Source organism: Chamaea fasciata, unplaced genomic scaffold, assembly GCF_029207755.1.
Source record: "Chamaea fasciata isolate MVZ Bird 193981 ecotype frontalis unplaced genomic scaffold, bChaFas1.0.hap1 SCAF_20, whole genome shotgun sequence".
NCBI lineage: Eukaryota > Metazoa > Chordata > Aves > Passeriformes > Sylviidae > Chamaea > Chamaea fasciata.
Window position 1 is genome coordinate 1,588,979 of NW_027094105.1, and position 20,543 is coordinate 1,609,521.

At 47.8% G+C, this 20,543-nt stretch overlaps 1 protein-coding gene across 2 annotated transcripts in view; it reads left to right on the forward strand.

The window, feature by feature from the left end:
• PNPLA7 (patatin like phospholipase domain containing 7) overlaps nt 1-20,543 on the forward strand; it is a 122,135-nt gene that overhangs the window by 56,463 nt on the left and 45,129 nt on the right. For both annotated transcript variants that reach the window (XM_066201055.1, XM_066201056.1), the window contains exons 21-25: nt 5,977-6,037; nt 8,538-8,687; nt 17,816-17,879; nt 18,342-18,510; nt 19,580-19,762. In XM_066201055.1, the coding sequence (XP_066057152.1) occupies nt 5,977-6,037; nt 8,538-8,687; nt 17,816-17,879; nt 18,342-18,510; nt 19,580-19,762 (627 nt within the window). The remainder of the gene's footprint in view (nt 1-5,976; nt 6,038-8,537; nt 8,688-17,815; nt 17,880-18,341; nt 18,511-19,579; nt 19,763-20,543) is intronic.

Consider the following 20,543-nt stretch of genomic DNA (forward strand, 5'->3'; position numbering starts at 1 on the left):
GATTTGTAGTACACAGGATTTATATCAGTTAGTTGTGGCTGTGGATTTGGATATTGGTGTTGATTTTGTGAAAATTTCCCTTGATTTAGAATCCCAGAATTGTTTGGGTTGGAGGGGACCTTGAAGCCCATCCAGTGCCACCCCTGCCATGGGCAGGGACACCTCCCACTGTCCCAGGCTGCTCCAAGCCCCAATGTCCAGCCTGGCCTTGGGCACTTCCAGGGATCCAGGGGCAGCCACAGCTGCTCTGGGCACCCTGTGCCAGGGCCTGCCCACCCTCCCAGGGAACAATTCCTGCCCAATCTCCCATCCAGCCCTGCCCTCTGGCAGTGGGAAGCCATTCCCTGTGTCCTGTCCCTCCAGGCCCTTATAAATAAGTCTGTCTCCACATTTCCTGTAGGCCCCCTTCATGTATAATTTTCTCCAAATCAAAAGTTACCTATGATGCAGCAAGCTTTGTCTGGATTAGTTGCTGTCTATCAGCAGATAATTCAATTTGCCAGGCAATCCGTAGTATTCAATCCGTAGATTGAAATAAGTGTCCATAGGAAAATACTTTCTGACTAAATTCTCATAAAAATCGCTTCCCAAAGAGCTTTTTGTAAATCAGCTCTGGAGTTTCACAGTTGAATAGGAACAAAAGCTTTAAGCAGAACCCAGCCTTGGAAGATTAGCAGGGGTAGGTAAGAGTTTGAAATATTTAAAGGGATTATAGGAAATGCAGCACTGCAGAGTGACTGTAACCTCTTGGTGTGGGAATTACAGTGGCTGTGGAGCAAGCGGTGCTCTGATAACACCCAGATGGATGGAGCACTCAGCTCTGTGCTGGCACCAGCATTAGCAGAGCTGAGATGCTGCCTGACCACATCCTGCTTTTGAAACAGGAATTAATCATCCTAAAGTAAGGAAATGCAGCTCCTTGGGATGTGGTGTTTAGGACTTGCCCTGCCACGAATGCAGAGGCTGCAGGTCTGTGGAGTAACTGAACATTAAATAAGCACAGGGAAAATTAATGGTTTTGTGTTGGATCTAATATCCACTAACAGGACGGGGCAATTGAGAGGTGTTCCATGAGTTTTTTAATTCCATTTTCAGTCTCAGTGAAGGTGGAGGCATAAAAGGTGGTAAAACTCACGCTATAACAACAGAAGCCAAAGTTCTCTTTGTTACAAGGCTTTAAAAAAGTTCTCTAGCCAATAGGCTGATGCTAAAAGCTTACAAGCATCTACTTAAGCCAATCAATAAACACCACACGTACACCTTACAGCACACAATTTCCCAGAAGCTTCTGTGTAGCAGGTGGAGGAACAGACTGTCACAGTAGACAGGAGAGATCTGTGGGTTTGGGGTGCTGAGAGAGCCTGAGTGAGTCTCACTGGGATGGAGTTGATCCAGAAACAGCCAGGAACATGAGATGTTTGTAGGCAGACGAGGTGGTGAGTGGTGAGCTGGGTCAGAGGTGTGGAATTGTGCTCAGGGAAGTGCTCTCCAACACCATTTCAGAAACAGAAACGCTTCGTCCTGTTTTGCCCTGCACAAAAATGTCCTGGGGAGTTCCTCTGAAAAGGAGAGTGGGTGGCAGGAGGAGGAGGAGAAGTAGTAATTTCCCTTGTAAAATACCTCACCTGAACGTCCTGCTCTGGGCCAGGGTTATGAGGTGACATCTACAGTGGTGTCTGTGCGAGCTGGAGGCGTTTGGGACTTTTGGAGAGCAGCACTGATGCACCTGGAGCCCCAGGTAGCTTTTGAAATGGAGATTTACTCAGTTTTTCAGACCTCTAAGGTCAGATGTTGTCTTCTGGCCTGAAAACTCTTGCGGAAGCCCAGGAGAGTGGGGTTTTCTGTGCTTTGGGGATATTTTTGATGGTGAATTCAGTCAACTCCGTCACCTGGGCAGACCCCAAGGCCCCAGACTCACTCCACTACTCCCTGTAGTACCTGTTTAGGTGCTCTCTGACTTTCCTGAGTCACCTCCTTGCCTGGGCAGGGGGTGGGAAGCTGTGTTCCCTGGCAGTTTGGGGAGCTCTGAGCAGACCTGTCCTGGCAGCCAAGTGTCCAATCCACAACTCTGCTGCTCCTTCCTGTGATTAACTGTGATTAACTGAGCTGGCTGCACTTGCTGCTACTGCTGTTCCTAATCATGAAGAAGGATTAATTTAACTTCCTCACCAACTAAACCAAGCTCAGCTCCATCCCCAGCACGAGGGGTCCAAAAGCTGCGTTTGCTTTACAGGCAATTAACGATCCTCGCCTAATTTAGGAACCTCCTGGTGTTGTTTGATCCGTCTGGGCTCCGACTCGCTGCCTTCTTGCAGATTTTTCTTCCAGCCTTAAATTGAAACTGTCTGGTCCTTTGCCAGCAGGAGGGGCGTTTGCTGGGTGCTAGAAGAGACTGTAAAATCCAGGATGTGCCGTAGGGGTGAGCACAGCAGACGTTTCCGACTGGGAAGGCTGTCTAGCCCTGGGTGATGGTGACACCCTGAAAATGAGAGAATTTTGCTTGTGCAGATGTCTGGGAAGTGTTCTGGGCTCTTCTGGCACTGTGGTTGGGAAAGACTGGCATTCCCATAGGAGGGGGAGCAAAAGGCTCTGGGAAAAGCAGTGCCCAGGCTGGCTCTGGCTCAGGAGTGTGGGGCAGTGCTGGGGCTGCACCCCCAGGGGAGGGAAACTCGCTGTGTTCTCTGGTCCAGGCCAGTTCCTGCCCTTCCCCTCTGCCCAAACCTTCACTGCCAATTCCCAGAGCTTTCCTTGAATCATTAAGGTTGAAAAAGCCCCCCAAAATCATCAAGTCCAGTACCCCAGTACATTCCCCCAGTACCACCATGATCACCACTAACCCGTGTCCCCAGGTGCCACATCCTTGTGTTTTTTAAACACTTCCAGGGATGGTGACTCCACCACTGCCCTGGGCAAACCTGTGCCAGTGCTTGACCTCCCTTGCAGTGAAGGTTTTCCTAATATCCAACAAAACTTCCCCTGGCAGAGCTTGAGGCTGCTCCCTCTTGTCCTGTCAGTTGTTACCTGGGAGAAGAGACTGAGCCCCACCTTGAATTTACTACAAAGTGCGGCAGAACAGGAGAGATAAGGGACTCCTGAGTCACAGCCCAGATTCTGCACTGAGGTACCCACCCTGTACCTGCCCTTCTGCCTCCATCTCCTCCAGACACACTTGGAATAACTGTATCCCTTCAATCCCTGTCATTTTGCTCCTAGCCCAAGGGCTAATTCCTGCTTGTTCCTCATCCTTCCTGCCCAAGCTATCCCTGTCATCTCCCAGATCCCTTGGCTTCCTTGTTGTCTCTTGGGCTGCATTGAGCTGTGCTTCTCCTTCCCATGCCCTGCTGCTGTGTGGGAGTGAGAATAAAAGGGCTTGGAAACCTGAAGGATGAATTTTTGCTGTTGGTTTTCAGTTCTCTCCAGCTGCCCTGAATTTGGGGAGAGCTGCTCCTGCTGCCCTGCCCACTGAGGGCTGTGGGTCAGTCAGGTCAGGTCAGGTCTGCTGTCGATGGAGGGATGTGATTTGTATTGACTTCTCCCTCAGAAGGATGGACAAGTCCCTTTTAAAGGAAAACATTGCCTTTTTGTGAAAGGATATCTGGCGTATGTAATAGAAAACTCTGTGGAAATTTCAGTTCTGAGCTCGGATCCCAAATTGATGTTCCTTGGACGTTGCCATGACTGCGACAGAGTGACTCATCCTGTTCTGGGGAGCAGCTTTGCTTGTTGTACAAAGTCACCAGGGAAATAATTTTCCCTATCTATACATACCAAGGCTGTAAGGTTTGCTCCAGCAAACAAGACAAATAATATTTCCCGGTAATAGGAGCAGCCAACTGGAAAATGAGACCAATAGGTTCTATTCTTAGTTCCATCATTAACCTTGGACATATTTTGTAACTTAGTTGGAGCTCTCCTTAGCTGCCTGTAAAGCAGAAAAAGTTATAAATATAGGAGATGGTTTTAGTAAGTAATTAGAATTCTGATGCTTAAGTGCTTCAGAAGTGTAAAATGTTCACAGCACATCCTGAAACTGCTGAAGGAAAGTCCTGCTGTGGTGCTGCAGGTTTAGGTGAAGCCTGTGAGCTGGGTATAGCAAACGTGCTCTGGGGGCAGATTGTCTCCTTTAGCAAGGGCCATCAGTGTCTGTTTTTGTTCAGAATTCCCTGTTTCCCTGAATTCTCCCCGTGGTTGAGGTAGTTTTCTGTAGCCACATGCGGTGCCTTTGGGGAATCCCCGAGTTTGGTGGTGTTGAAGTGACAACGAGTTGTGTGATGATCAGATTCTGTTGTATTTTGGACAAAAGGAAGCGTTTTAGATCCTGTCTGAGATTCCAGGATAAGGCAGGAGGCTGGGAGATTCCCTGCTGTCCTCCCCATGTCGGTGGCACTGGGCATGGACACTGTGCCTGCTCTTGGGGCAAGGAAGAGGCACTTCCAAGGGCTTTATCCTGGTCACTGTGGAGATGATGATGTGGCATCTTCAGGAACTTGCAGTCATGACTATGGGGCAGAACTGGCACAGGCTGCTCAGAGAGGTGGGGGATGCCCCTGGATCCCTGGCAGTGTCCAAGGCTGGGTCAGATGGGGCTCTGAGCAACCTGGGGTAGTGGAAGGTGTCCCTGCTCTCTGCAGGGGTTGGACTGGATGGGCTTTAAAGGTCTTTTCCACCCCAAACCGTGCCGTGAAATCCCTGAAATAACCTTGCTAACTCTTCTTCTGTGCTCCACTACAAGTCACCCTTGTGCGGGAAGCCTCCTGTTTGCTCTTCCCCCTTTTCCCATAAAGGACTTACAATATATCAGTGCTCCATACACAGCATTTCACAGTGCAGGAGAATTTGCTGCATTGAATTTCATTTTTGAGGCAGGATGTATAAAATACTCAGGTGGGCATCCTGACCTGTCTTGATGCATACATGGCCTTCTATTTGAAAGTGCCTGTTCGTGGGAACAGTGTGTTTATCCAGGATCCCAGGTAACCTGCCTGCTGCTCCTTTTGCTTGTTAACCTTGGAGAACTTTTGTTGTAGCGGTTTTGGGGGTTTTTTTATGTCCTCCTGAGCTGTTTTGACCTTGAATTATTTGTCTGGGGGAGAATATTTAATGATTGCTTTATTAATCCTTAACGCATTTAAATAACTCTTTCCCTTATTTTGTAAAACATCTTTAGAGCTTTCAAAATAAATGCTGCATTTTTCATGTCTGTCGCTTTTTGATACTGCAAGGATTAGTCTTTTGGTACCCCACTTGTCAGGAGTTATTGATTGGTCATGTTGGAGAGAGGCTTGTCAGTTTGGAGATACATGTGGCTATTGGAATATTAGTTTATATTGTTGTGAATCCTGCTGGAAAAACAGCTGGGAGCACATCTGTGCTTCAAACCAGGCAAACATGATTTGAGGGGAAAAGCAATTTCTTAGGTGGTTTGTTTTGATTCTGCAGGTGTTTATGGGGTGTATTTATCCCCCTTTCCCCCCCCCAAATATTTTAAATTGGCTGCTGTAAACCATTCACCAGGATTGGGGAAGGATCTGTTTGGATATAGGCTTGAACCTTTTTGAGCCTTCAGCACCTCCAAAGGGTGCAGCACCCACTGAGCACTGAGAGTACTTAGATGGGCAGGTGCACTGCAGAGAGAAATGAGGAGAGCTGAAAATGCAATTTGACATGTTTCCCCAAAGAATCAGGGTTTTTTTCTTCTTTTTTTTTTCCCCCAAAGCAAGTTAAATCCTGCCTGTTCTGGGGTTGTTTTGTGTTCTTGTTTTTCCAAATTAAAGTAAAACAAGGTAGGAGAAACCAAGACAAATGATCAGTCACCACACATTACAGCCAGGAAAGGAGCTACGGCTGCAAACCCTTGACTCTGTGTGCCTCAACTTCAGGGAACATCTTAAAAAAGTTTGGAAGTCTCCATGTGGATGCTCTACTTTCAGTACCTTCTGCCTGAATGTTTCTTTTTTTTTCCCCTTTCTCTCCCAGGTTGTGACCAGACTTATTCACTTGCTGGGCGAGAAGATTCTTGGCAGCCTGCAGCAGGGAGGTGAGACCTTTTTCTGGACTATTCCCATTGATGCTGGGGCTTCCTTGGAGCCAGACTTGCATCCTTAAATTTGGAAAAATGCAGTGCATATTTGGAAAGTAAATGAATTGCTAAATTTTAGCCTGGAGAAGAGAAGGTTCCAGGTAGAACTTACAGCCCCTTCCAGTGCCCAAAGGAGCTCCAGGAGAGCTGGAGAGGAACTTGGGACAAGGGATGGAGGGACAGGACACAGGGAATGGCTTCCTACTGCCAGAGGGCAGGGACAGGTGGGATGTTGGGAAGGAATTGTTCCCTGGAAGGGTGGGCAGGCCCTGGCACAGGGTGCCCAGAGCAGCTGTGGCTGTCTCTGGATCCCTGGGAGTGTCCAAGGCCAGGCTGGACATTGGAGCTTGGAGCAGCCTGGGACAGTGGGAGGTGTCCCTGCCCATGGCAGGGGTGACACTGGATGGGCTTTAAGGTCCCTTCCAGCCCAGACCAGGCTGGGACTCTGGTCTGTTGCAGCTGTAGGTGCAAGTGGATGGTGATTTTATTGTATCTGTGCACACACTGGTTTTGGCAGAGCATAGCTAACTGGGTGTGGGAATGGAAGGATTTGAGATACAGAAGTGTTTGCTGCCTGTGTGCAGTGAAATTTCTCTGGAATTTCTTGCAGGTACAATGTAAAGGGAGCTTTGGAAATAGCTGTAATGGGCTGGAATCAGAGCACTGTGCTGAGCAGCAGCAGCACAGACTGATTTAAAATGCCTGGATTTGCAGAATTTTAATAAATTGTCTGGAGGAAATGGCTTGCCATGGGTTGGTTCTGAAGCCTTGTGTTCGTGGCACCACCAACACAAAGTCTCTTTACTGACTGAAGGGAGTAGGAGGGAATCCTCCCAATTTTCTTGAGCAGCATTTGAAAGCAAGCAGTTAACTACTGAGGGTGTTTTGGGGCTCTTTGATGCTGAGGATTGTTTGGGTTTTGTTTGGTTGGGAGCTTTAAATTACTTCAGTTGCTGGTTTTGCCAAATTCCAAGGTGGCTGAAAATGAAGGTCACCCACTTTCCTGTTTCAGAGCACTCTGGGGAAGGGACTCTGCTCTTTCTTCACCTGCTCAGCTCTCTGGGCACAACCACTTGTGCACAAATGCCTGCTGATAGTTGTACTTAAACTTCTGTGCCTGCTGAAGTGCCTCTGTGGCCCAGGACAGAGCCTGCACTGCCTGAGAAACAAGGCAAAATGGGGGAAACAGAAAGTGGGAGGAAAATTAGTGAGAGTAACAGGAGTTCAATCAGAGAATCACCATTGAAGCTCTGAGGAGGGAAGGGCCTGTGGAGATGAAGGGATTAAGCTGTGAAGTGTAACCTGTTTGAACCTACAGATATCTTCTTGAAGATCGCCAGAAGGAGGGGGAAAACTAATGTTCTGTGCAGAGCTGTATTAGAAGATTTGAAATGAATAATTCAATTGCTGAATATATTTCAAAACAAAGTTTATCAGGTGTTTCTTTGTGTCCTACAGTGGTCTGTCACCCTGGCATTGAGCCTTTGAATGCATTTGCACAGGGAATATCAAGTATTTCCACGTGCCCAGCTCAAGAATTCGTCTTGATAGTACATCTTAGGCCTTTGCTGGGTGAAATGAGATAAGCAGGATGTGAAATCCCAACTTAAATTCAAAATTTTCTTGTGTTCTCAGAGCTGAGTTGACAGGCATTAGCAGCAGAGTGAGATTTTCTGAGAAGGCTCAGCTAAAGAGAAAAAAGAGTATCAGAACAAGAACAGTTTGTAGAACAGTGACCTTTACCTGCTCTAAGCTGTCTGGGAAGATCTTGATCTTCCTCACACATGCATTGCAGATATCTGTCAAAACCTGCTTTTTCTCTGCTTTTACTCCCCAAATTATATTAGAGATGGTTCCCAGGTAGTTTGCAGCTACTTCAGAGGTTCCATATTTTAATACTTTTAAGCCCATATCTGTAAAGCTTTGCATCTTTCAGAGTAGGGAAAACAGGTAGACATGCACATTTTCTATGGGAGCTTCATTGAAAACAGCTTTTTCCTTCCTTGCTCAGGAATACTATAAGAAAAGGATTGTTAAGTTTGGGAGTATTTTAATACTGACAACAGGTTTGAGGGGTTTGTTAGTTAAGCTAATTCCTCTTGTGAGCTAAATCAGTTCCAGAGTTGTGGTAAAGGGATTTTAAGAGCCTTTTTATCTTTGTCTTCCTGGGTCAGGTAAATCCATGTCACATTTAACGTATTCCTGGCATATTTTTAACATTGCCTAACTTCAACCCACATATGGTGTACCAGCAACCAAAAATGATGGAAACTGATCTTCATCCTCTTAAATGAAATGTGTGGGAACTCTGCTCTCACATGCTGTGGAGGTTTGTGTTACATTTCTCTGACACGGAGCAGCTCTGTGACACAGTGACATTTTCCCTCCCGCCCGAAGGTGACATTCCCATTTTGCAGCAGCCTGGCTGACTGATGGCAGGTGTTTTCTCTGTGGACAGGTCATCCTCTTGGACTGCACAGCTCCAGCAGCAAGTGGGATGCAGGGAATCCTGCCAGCAACCTCTCCACGGTGGCGATCATGCCAGTGTCCGAGGAGGTGCCGCTGACAGCCTTCACCCTGGAGCTGAAACACGCCCTCAGTGCTGTGGGTGAGTCTTCCTGTGCTGGCATCACAGCAAACAAACCCTGCTGGTCATTCTGGGGTGGCATGGCCAGCTGCTGTCACCTCTCAGAGGGGGGTCCGTGCTGTGTTAGGGGGTAGCAGTACCTGGGGGTGGCTGCAGGGCTGCGGAGGTTTTGGAGAGAATCCTGTGGCTTTATAAAAAAGGTGGGAAAGGGACTTTTTATGTGGCCAGCTCCCCGAAGGCCAGTGAGGAATGGTTACAAACTCAGGGCAGGATTAGGTCAGAGACTAGGGAGAAATTCTTGTGAGGGTTGGGAGGCCCTGGCACAGGTTGCCCAGAGAAGCTGGGACTGCTCCTGGATCCCTGGAAGTGTCCAAGGCCAGGTTGGAACAACTTGGGACAGTGGAAGGTGTCCATGGACAGGTAATCTTTAAAGCCATTTCCAACCCAAGCCATTCTGTGATTCTGCAGCAGTGGTCAGGATCAGCCTTTTCATGCTTCTTTGCTTCTCTATTCCCATCCTTAACGTGCATTTAGTTACAGTGGAAAACTTTTTTGTCCTAGTGACTTGGAAATACTCACCAGCCTCTCTGGCCCTTGTCCTGGCTGCCCTCAGCTCCCCATAGTCACTCCAGGAGACACATCCCACGCCTGGGCACTGTTCCCACAGCACCTGAGAGTCTGATGCTCTGCAGCTCACTGGGGAGAGTCTTTCAGGCCTCCTCAGCTGTAAAGCTTCATCCAGCAAAGGGTTTCTTATGCAGTTTCTTTGTGTTGTGGCTGTACATGAGTGGTAAGCATAAGACTTGGTGGAAGAGGCTCGTGGAGGAGATCCAGATTGGCACTGCAAATCCAAAGTTTAGTCTGAGATCATTGTCCCATTTGTTGCCAGCTTGTTTGTCTGTCTCATGCCCACAAAACCATGTGTTCAGCTCACAGTTGAGTCATTAATTGCTTTATCCATGGGTGAAGTTGCTTGTGCAAATTCCAGTTCCTGACAAAACCCATGTATTTAATTCAGAATTCATTTTGTGTTCATTAGTGGTGTTTGACATTTCCTGAACATCCTCTTCTCATCCTCAAATGCTGTTACAGATCTCTTGAGTGAATCTCCTGTAGTCCTTTGAGAAATTATTAATCTGCTCTCCGATGGCCTATTTAAAAGTACAGGTTGTGTGATACTTGAGGTGTAACCACTTATATTTATTGGTAATTTTCTTTCTGACTTCTGGTGTCTGGAACTGACATTTCCTGTTTGTGCTTAAAAATCTTCTGGGTGAACAGGCGCTGGAAGAAGCTGGTGGTGTTTGAGCTCTTTAACCTTCTGTCGCCTGAATTTGTGTACAACTTATGGTGGAGACTTGTTACAGTGAGAACTAATTTGTGGGTGTTTGAAGATTCCTCTTATTTTGGAGATGGCAGAAAAATGTTCCATCCATAATGAAGCTGTGTTGCTAATGGGGACTCCTTAGGGATCACTGCCAGCTTGTTTTGATGTGTGACAACACTAAGAGCCTGTAAATAAAACAAACAGAAACTTCAGTAGGTAGATGGACTGTTGAGAATGAAAACACCCGTTTGGGCTGAAAGCAGCAGGCAGGTGCCAAAGGGGCTCTGGTGGGGTCACTCGGCCTTTCCCCCCTCGCCCTCTTCCCTTTCTTTCCCCGGGCTGACGCCTGTGCCGTGCTTGGCAGCTCGAGATGGTTCTGTACACCCTTGGCACCTGAAGTTGTTGCCAAAAGGGAGCAGACGGCTGCAGTGGGAAGAGGAAAGTGTTGTGGGAAAACACAGGAGCCATCTGGTCCCAAACGCCGCTGGCACAGGAGCTCTGTGGCCTCGCAGCCGCCGCGCCCGGCCCCAGCTCCCGGGCAGGGCAGAACCTCTGCAGAGCTGTGCTGGGCTCTCGGCAGCCTGCAGGTGTTCTTTCTTTATTTAACAGAAGCAACGTTTTCTTTTTTCCTCCCTTTTTAAAAACTTGCGGCTTTTGTATTCCCTCCTGTACCCTCGGACTGAGGGTTGTTTGGGTGTTCCTCCTCAGAGCCTCGCAAAGTGCTGGCAGCCACGTGCAGGTGCTGCTTTGCTTTCAGGGAAGGGGCTGGGTTTTGGAATGATTTTTTTTTTTTTTCCTTCTGACTTCCTGCAACAGGAAAAGAACTGAGTAGTGAAGTGAAATTTTGATTAGTTTCCAGGTTGTTTTCCTATTCACCTGTGTGTTGGCATGAGGGGAACTGTTGCCCCGAGAAGCTGTGGCTGCCCCTGGATCCCTGGAAGTGTCCAAGGCCAGGCTGGACATGGCTTGGAGCAGCCTGGGTTGGTGGAAGGTGTCCCTGCCCGTGGCAGGGGTGGGATGAGATGAAGTTTAAGGTCCTTTCCAGCCCAAACCATTCCATGATTCCATGTGGAAAGGTTTGCACTGGGGCCTTGCTGAGCAGCTGCTGCCACCTGAGCCATTCCCTGAGCTCCCTGATGGGCTCATCAGCTCCTGGACTTCGGGTGTGAACTGGGATCAGACCTGCCCTGGGTTTATGGAAATGGGAGCTTTTAATGTGCTTGACAAGGCTTAATTGAAAATCTTCTCTGAAAGGAGCTCTCGGTTTGGAAAATTGCTTTGAAGATTTGCTGCTATTCACATCTTTTTGCGTTTATCTTTTGTTGATTTTTTTTTCTCCTTGAACCAACCTTTTGTCTAATTGTAAGTTAAATGGCAGCATCCAATTACAATACTTGACTTAACATTTAATCCATACTTAACATTTGATCCATATAATTTCATTGCTCAGGGCTTCAAATATGTTCCAGAGCCGTGGAGAGCAGCCTTAATATGTGGGGAGAGCAGCTGGTTTTAGCTTTCTTTTGCAACTTAATATATTTATCATAGAAAATCCCTTTCCCTTGCTGTTAACATGAACTTAGCTGGATATTGCAGCGATGCCTTGAATTCCCCTGCTGCAAGTTGTAGATATGAGGATAGAAGAAATCAGGGGGATGCAGGCAGGAACACAGAGACCGTTGCAAGAATCATCAGCTGCTGCAGTTCTGGGAAGGAGCCTTGGGATGCAGGCTGACCCCAGTCCTGGTGGGAGTGCAGGTTGGGTTCTAACACAATGCAACACTTCAGAAGTGGCTTTCCTTTTCCTGGAATTGGCATGAGAAGGCTGTGGGCAGTGCTTGGAGTTGGAGCTGGTTGCAGATGAATCTATTCAACAGGATTTTGGGGCTTGTTTTGGTAACTTGTAGCTACTTCTGTATTATTAAAGGGATATAAAAGTAATCATAGCTAGCAAATCTCAGTCTGATAGTGAATATTTACTGTCCACAAAAAATGGAAAAGTATTCAGTATCTTCCTTCCCCCAGAAAAAAAAAAATCCACTTCTGCCTGTAATGAGACAGGACTGAGTGGTTTCACTGCTTAATTCTTTTTTGAGGGTTTAATTAATTTTTTTCAATTTTTTTTTAATGTTTTGTAGTGGGCACAGCTCAGGTGAGCATCCTGCTCTCCATTGGGGGTGCATTCTGCACACGGGGAGCACCAGCATGTGGGACCACCTCCAGCTTTCCCCAACCCATGTGTGCTGGTTTCTTTGACATTTGGTGTTTCTGTGATTTATGATAATTCACATATTGTTTCAAGACAGTGTGACTGTGTCCCAGTTAAATGCTAAGGGATGTTTGTGCTTCCATGGAGCTTCCAATCAGAGAATGGTTTGGGCTGGGGTGGACATTAAAGATCACCCAGTGCCACCTCCTGCCATGGGCAGGGACACCTCCCACTGTCCCAGGCTGCTCCAATTCCCAATGTCCAGCCTGGCCTTGGACACTCCCAGGGATCCAGGGGCAGCCACAGCTTCTCTGGGCACCCTGAGACAGGGCTTCCCCACTCTCCTAGGGAAGAATTTCCTCCCAATCTCCCATCCAGCCCTGCCCTCTGGCACTGGGAAGCCATTCCCTGTGTCCTGTCACTCCAGGCCCCTGTAAATCTTCTCTCTTCATCTTTCCTGTCGCCCCTCCAGGCCCTGCAAGGCCACACTGAGCTCACCCCAAAGCTTCTCCTCTCCAGGTGAACACTCCCAGCTCTCCCAGCCTTTCCTCCCAGCAGAGCTGCTCCATCCCTCTGATCCCCCTGGGGCCTCCTCTGGATCTCTCCAGCAGCTCCAGGTCCCTCCTGTGCTGGCCCAGGGCTGGGGCAGCTCTGCTGTTGTCACAGGCTGTGTGATGAAAGATTTATTTGGGACCTGGCAGCAGCAGCTGGACCTGCCTTCACTTTGAGACAGAGACAGAATGAAAGATGCTCTGAGCTCTGTGGGCAGAGCAGAAGGTCCCGCAGAGCACAGTGACCCCGAGGCTGCAGCCCTGCTGTCCCCTGGCTGTGCTGCTCTGGTGTGACAGCCCTTGCTCTCGACCTGGGGCTCCAGGGAAGGAGGCTGTGGAATATCCAACTTCCAGAAAGCAGGAACAGAGTTTTCCAGCTCTGAACTGGAATGCCAGGAAGGAGGGCAGGTTTTTGTGCCATGCAATTCATCATGCCGATAAATTCCGGTCAGTGTTCGGAATGTCTATTTTTATTATTAATTCTTCTCCTCTTAATCCTGATAGAGCTGAGAGCATCTTTTGATAAGAAGTTCTTCTGCAGTATTCAGATTTTTCAAAAGTATTTGCCTGACTATTTTCTTGTTCCTTTACTGAGACCAGCTTAAAGACACCACATGGCTGTGCAAATTCTGGTTCTATGTGGGAACCCTCTGATCTCATAGAATTTCAAACTGAAGTAGGGAGGGATTCAAATCCAGCATATGTGTCTCTCTCATTCCTTTCTGCCCTTTAAATTTTCCTTCTTTTCAGTTCTAAAAATGTATTATGTATTGGAGAGCTCACTGAAAAATCTTTGCTAATAATTTATTGGAGTTTTTAATTACAGTTCTGCCTGTCTTTACACACAGATTAGATTTAAATGTGAAATGTTCACTGAGGTGCCTGAACCCTGGCACAATTTAGTATTTTTTTTGCTAGGCAAGATCTTCTGACATCCAACTCATTTATCAATTATGTGACTTTGCCACATAATTTTGTAGACTTCTATTAGGCCAAAAGTAAATTTTCTTTTAATGGAGTCCAAGCAAGGAAATTTGCTCTTCTGAAATTTTTCCACAGTGCATTTTGTACTGGCCTTGTCTTTTGATGTGGGTGTGTTTTTCTGGTGAGGTGGATTTGAAACCATTTCTGAGCCTCAGAAACTACTCTCTGCCCTCTGGGCCGCTCATTTCTCGAGACAACTTTTGCATCATGTTTTATTAGACTTAGAACTAGGACACCTGTACTCCTGCTCCTGCATATCTTAGGAAGTTGGTGTTTTGTGGAAAAAAAATGACCAAAGTGAGTTTCTTGCTCACTGGCAATAAAAGGGAGGTTTTATATCTCGTGTGATGTTTTTTCCCCCTCTCTGGGGCAGGAGGTTGGAAGCTTTGCTGCAGCCCCTCTCTTCAGTGCCCTTATTTGTTAGCAGAGAAAACGACCCAGAGCTCTGGTATTTGCCAGCTTTTCCTTCCTTTCCCTTCTCTTTCATGGAATTCTTACTTCTGTACTGAAAACAGATGGCTCTGGAGTACAGCTTTAGGTGCTCCAGGACATTTTCCCAAGAAACCACCATCCCTGGGCCTGGAGTGAGGCCACTGCCTGCAGTTCTCTCACCTGAAGCACAGAAAACCCAGGCTTCAGGATCCCTGTGAGCTCTTGGCTGACAGAAGAATCCCCCAGGATTTCTACTGAAAACCATCACCTCAGGCTTGAGAAATCCAAAAGTTTGAGAAAGCTGCAGATTGCTGGAGGCTCAGGGAATGGCACTCGCTTTTCCTTGCTCTGATACTCCTCCCCAGCAATCTGCTGCTGGCTGCTGTCGGAGACACACACAGGGCTTGGAGAAATATTTCCTGTTACCTCACATCACCTCTCCCGTTCTTCACTTTGAGCTGTTCTGATCCTACAGACAGAGCACTGAGGGGTGCAGGGATGTGTCCCTGATGCCAGCGCTGGCTGGAAGCTGTCCCTGAGGCTGATGCCACGTTTGGAGAGGGGGTGGTTAGAGGTGTGTGACTGTGACAAAGCACTTTAAGGATGTATGGGCACGTTGGCCTGGTCACTCCTGCCTGCAGGTGTGGCTGTTGGACAGCTGTGGATTTGAATCATCACGGAATCATGGAATGGTTTAAGTTGGAAGGAGCCTTAAAGCCCATGTCACCCCACCCCCTGCCATGGGCAGGGACACCTTCCACCATCCCAGCTTGCTCCAAGTCCTGTCCAACCTGGCACTGAGCCTTCAGGATGGGAATGATATTTTTTTAATTACTTGGTTGCTTGCAGCAGTTTAGTTGAAATACCACTTTTGTTGGTTCTGTTTTCTGAGCTCGCATATGTTGGTGCTCTTGGTCACATTAATGGAGGGGTTTTAATGGCTGATTAATTGGGAGCGTGCTGGAAACTGGGAGTGCAGGGCAGATGGTTGGTATTTCTGAGACAAAACAAGTTGGTTCTGTTGGAAGCATCACCGTGTTCCGTGCTGGAGATGAGTGGAGGTCTGGGAATCTTTGTCCCGTGTCCCTGGCATGTGGAGGGATGGGGTGCTGGGCAGGCTCCTCCTGGGCTGGCACAGCCAGGCTCTGTCTGGGCACCCTTGTTTGTGTCCTGTTCTGTGAGCTGCTGCTTTCCCACATCAGAAGTGAGGTCTGCGTATGATTTTTAAGTCTCTCCAAGGCGCTTGCTGGACACGTGTTGTCCACAGCCAAGGTACCTGTGGCTGAAGGAGCACAGGGATCCACCCCAGCCCTACAGCCTCTGCCTCTCCCCTTGGATGAAAGCTGTTTTGGCTCTAGGTCACTGGCTTTGATGGTGTCCCCTGGGTTTAGTGGTGTCCCCGTGGGCCCTGGACCAGGGGTTGGTGCTGCTGGATCTCAGTGCCCGGGGTAGGGGGGTAACAGCCAGAGGTGCCACACTGTTCCCTTGGTATTGTATCTTACTTAGCATTTTTATTGCATTCCTCAGCTCATTTGGCATTCCAGGCTGTTTGTCTTTGCCTACTAAATTTCCACCACTGCCAGAAAGCTTTGTAAGCCACATATCCTGGAATACAATTTTAATCCACCCATCTTTTCTATTTAACTGAGAACTCTGACACGTTAATGAACGCTGATGATCACTGTGCTGCTGAATGCTTGCAGAATTGCCCTGCAGTCCCTTGCTGTTCTATCCTGTGCAATGCCATCAGGTTTCCCTCTGGGAGACCTCTCTTATCCCATTGTGCCATTTCAAAGCTATCCCAGACCAACACTGACGCCGGGTGAGCAGTGAATCAGATAAAAGAATCTGCCAGTGTTAAAGATACGGTGATTGCCCCCTCCCCCAACGCTGGGGATGTTCCCTGCTGCTGGATGACTCCAGGAGCAGCAGAGGGAGGAGGGAAGGGCTGGCTGAGCCCACATCTGCTCTGGGAATGCTGCTCATTCCCTCTGCTTGGGACTTGTTGCTTTCATAGGAACCGATTTCCAGAACTGTCATTGGAGGATGGGGAAGTCAAATTCTGTTCTTGAGTCATCCTCCTCTCTGTGCTTTCTCACCAGCTTTACCTTTTGGTCTCTGTTTATGGGATATTTTTGTCCGTTTCTGTTTGCTCTACGTTGATGATCATTGTAGCAAGGAGCAAATGTTATTTGGGTATTGGAAAGTACGGGATAGAAAACCACACTTGGGAACTTTTTCGAGTCTAAGAGTAAAGTCAATTAAAGCAGAGTGAAGCCTTTGCAGAAGGACTTGAGCACCGAGGGGGAGATGAGTTGGTCCTGAAGGTCAGGACAGCCAGTTCCAGATCTGTACCGATGGGTTCTGCTTTTTGAACACAAGAGGTGTGAATTTGTGACCTTCTCCCTTGTTGGTTGTTCACAGTTCCTTGATTTTTACTGAACACATTATAACCTTGCCTTGAGACTCCTCACATAATGAAGTGTTTTGTTACTTAGTACGTAAATTTCAGTTGTGTTGTTAATGAAACAATGAGAGATTGCACAATGAAAACATGAATGCAAAGCAACTGCTCTGTCACGTTTTGTAAATGTGAATTTCTCTCTCAGTAAGAGACAGGTAATATTTTCTCTAGGTGTGCAGTTATTCCCAGAAGTTTTCTTTTCTTTGCATTTTTTTAATTTAGCTGCAGTCACTCTGCAACCTCCATCACATATGGCACAAATTGCCACTGCAATAGAATTGCTAATAAGAAAATTAAACTAAAGTGCCTGTAATAAGCTTTATGTGCACAAAAATTCAGCTCAGATCTAAGGTTGTTGCCAGATGTGTCTGTGTAAGTAGTGGAGTTTGACTGTGCCCTGCAGATTTGGGAATGTTTTTGGGGTTCCTGTTGGCATGCTGAGTAAGGAGTAGTAAAGCTGCAGAGATCCTGAGGATTCAGCTGGGGAGTTGGCTCAATGCAGGATGAACAAGTTCAGTATTTTGGAAGGTCGGGGGAACAGCTTTTTCCTTTGAAAACAGGATCCTGGCCTTCTTGTGGCTGTAAAGGTCTGTGATATTTTGAATGCTGAGTTGGTGAAAATGCAGCTGCAAGAGGAGCTGTCACCGGAGCCAGGTTGGACAGGGCTTGGAGCAGCCTGGTACTGTGGAAGGTGTCCCTGCCCATGGAATGGGATGAGCTTTAAGGTCCCTTCCAACTCAGACCATTCCATGGTTCTGTGATCATGTGTGACCCCCAGGAATGGGATAACAGAGACTGCAGGTTGTGACTAATGCATTAACAGATCTCTGGGGATAGGGAGAATGGGAAGATGTGTTCCTAGAGAAGTGTGAAAATTTTTGTGACGACTTTGTGCCAGCTCTGATCAATGCTCTGATCTACCACTACCTTCAAAGCAAATTCAAAATTCATGGGATTGAATTCTTGGAATCATAATATGGTTTGGGTTGGAAGGGACCTTAAAACCTATCCCACCCCCTACCATGGGCAGGGACACGTTCCACTATCCCAGATTGCTCCAAGCCCTCAGCAGCCTGGTCTTGGACACTTCCAGGGATCCAGGAGCAGCCACAGTTTCTCTGGGCAGTTTTCTTCAGGAGCTCCAATTTAGGTGTTCACAGGTGAAATTCCTTGTTCCCCCAGGTCCTGCCCTGCTGCTCACCAGTGACAACATCAAACAGCGCCTGGGCTCTGCTGCTCTCGACAGGTACCTGCCCTCATCACTGCTTAGGGAAATGCAGAGACACACTGGACTGTTCTTATAAATACACAGAGTTTGGGAACAAAATCCTGTCTTCTAACATACACTGGGTCTTCTGCTCCAGGTGTTGGAGACAATAATATTTCAAGAGTATTTGGTGCAGGTGCGGGTGGGTTTTTTCAACTGTTACTTTCTCGCTTGAGAAATTGGAAAAGCTGAATTGCCCTCAGTGTGCTCATGCTTAGGGATGCTGTGGAAGCATTACTGAAGTGAGGCATCACTGTATCCTCCTGCCTTGGTATTTTTCTAATGGTGGAAATCCTGAAGAAACAGACCAAGCAGGAGCTGGGAGCAGGTCCTGGCTGAGGAGGAAATGCCGCTCTCTCCCTGTGTAAGATTCCCCTCTTTTCTCTTGGGAGCTGTGATACAACACCAGTTGAATTCTCTGTTTTCCTTGTCTGTCCCCAGCATCCATGAGTACAGACTGACCAGCTGGCTGGGCCAGCAGGAGGACATCCACAGGATTGTGCTGTACCAGGCTGACAGCACCCTGACCCCCTGGACCCAGCGCTGCATCCGCCAGGCCGACTGCATCCTCATCGTGGGGCTGGGAGACCAGGAGCCCACTGTGGGAGAGGTGAGGGGAGCTGCTCCTTCCCCTCCTGGCACTGGGAACAGCCCAGGGCAAAGCAGGTTGCTTTACACTCATGTATTTTCCTGGGTTTAACACCCAGTGAGGAGTAAATAATGAAATATTCCTGAGAAATGCCTGTTAGAAATAGCAAAAGAATTGCATGAGAATCGTCTGAAATGGCAAGTTTTATGTGGGAGTACTTCCAGCAAAGTTCTTTTCCTCTAAAGAGTCATTTTGGCCAACGGTAAATCAAAAATTGCTTTGAAGCTTTGTGTTTCTGCCCAGAATTTCTTTGGGTCTCCACACAGAGGGAGAAATTCTTTTCTGCCTGGATGAAATTCATGGTGTGTGCTCAGGAAAAAGTAGATCTAAATTACAGTGTATGAATTATTTATTATATTTTATTACAGATCTTAAGCTGTAATTTTTTCCCCCCTTACTATCTATTTTTATGGGTTTATATTTTATTACCAAAGTCGTCTTACCAGATAAAAATTCTTCAAGAAATTTTAAAAAGGGATCACAGGTTTTTTAGGATGGTGAAGTGCTGAGTCTGATGTGCAGAGCCTGGGCTGGTCCCACGTGCAGCTTTCGTGTGTGTCTCGTTGTGTGGGCTCTTCCTGAGTGGATGTGGGAGGCAGGAAGCACAGGCAGAACAAGCTGCCAGCAGTTGCCTAAAACAACAACAAGAAAAAAATCAAAATCAGAAATGTAAGGAGGAAAAAAAAGTGGACTGAAGGGAAGGGAAAGAAAACACTGAATATTTGCGGGCTCGAGTCTGACTCGAGCAGCATCTCACGTTGCAGGAGCAGTGCCTGCTTGTGCTGAGCTTTTAATGGCCTGGTTTAAGTCAAAACCATTCAGGTTTGAATCCTTGGCTGGTTTTAGGCTGCTGTGTAAGCCCAGAGTTAACAGTGTTGTTGTCTGAATCGATCATGTTTGGGGGCTGTGACTGTGCAGAGTTGGATTGAGGTGGGAATAGGGGTGTGGGGTGTGTGTGGATGTATTTCCCCCCGAGACTGGTGCAGCCAGGACTTACTGCCCTTTCCTTGGGTATCCATAACTGCTGTAGCTGGAGAGGATGCTGGAGAACACGGCAGTGAGAGCCCAGAAGCAGCTGATCCTGCTCCATAAGGAGGATGGGCCTCTCCCTTCCCGCACGGTGGAGTGGCTCAACATGCGGAGCTGGTGTTCTGCTCACCTCCATATCCACTGTCCACGCAGAGTCTTCTCCAAAAGGAGTCTGCCCAAGCTGGTAAGAGATTCCTGGTTTGGTGGCTGGTCCCTTGCTGTCCCTCACTTGATCTGTCATCTGTGTATCACAGGGGATCTGGGATAGTGATAGTCCACCATGTTCTTACACACACAGTGTTCTCCTTAAATCTGTTTGGCCTCAATTGAATTTGGGGAACAGGGATCAGGGAGCCAGCTTTTCTTTATGGATGCAAACCTGCCTTTTTGATATCCTGAAAGAGTAATCACTGTCTTGGAGTCCCAATGAAAGGTATGTACAGGCCATAGAGTCCTTTTTGTTGGGAGCATCCCTGTGCTTCCCAGAGCCGTGCTAAACACGAGGCTGGGGCAGCCTGGGATGCTTCCCAAGACCTTCAGATCCTTGTCAAGGAAGAGAAAGAGCTCTAAAGGAAATTCTGTACTCCCCCCAGCAGCTGTAAAAGACTGAGAGAGGCCACTGGCCACTAGAACTGTTTGGGTGGTTTACAACCCTCTGTTACTTAGAAGAAGAGCCGTAACAGAATCACTGACAGCTTCAGGCTGGAAGCTCCTCCAGTCCCACCTCCCTGCTCAACAGGGTCCCCTGGAGCAGTCACTAGGATTGTGTCCAGACAGGCTTGGAGCATCTCTAGTGAGGGAGATTTCAGAGCCTCTCTTGTCTCTGTCCAGTGCTCGGTCACCACACAGGAAAGAAATTCTTCCTCCTGTCCAGGTGGAACTCCTGGGCATCAGTTCCTGCCCGTTCCTCTGGTGCTGTTGCTGGGCCCACGGAGCAGAGCCTGGTCCCTGCCCTGAGCCCTCCC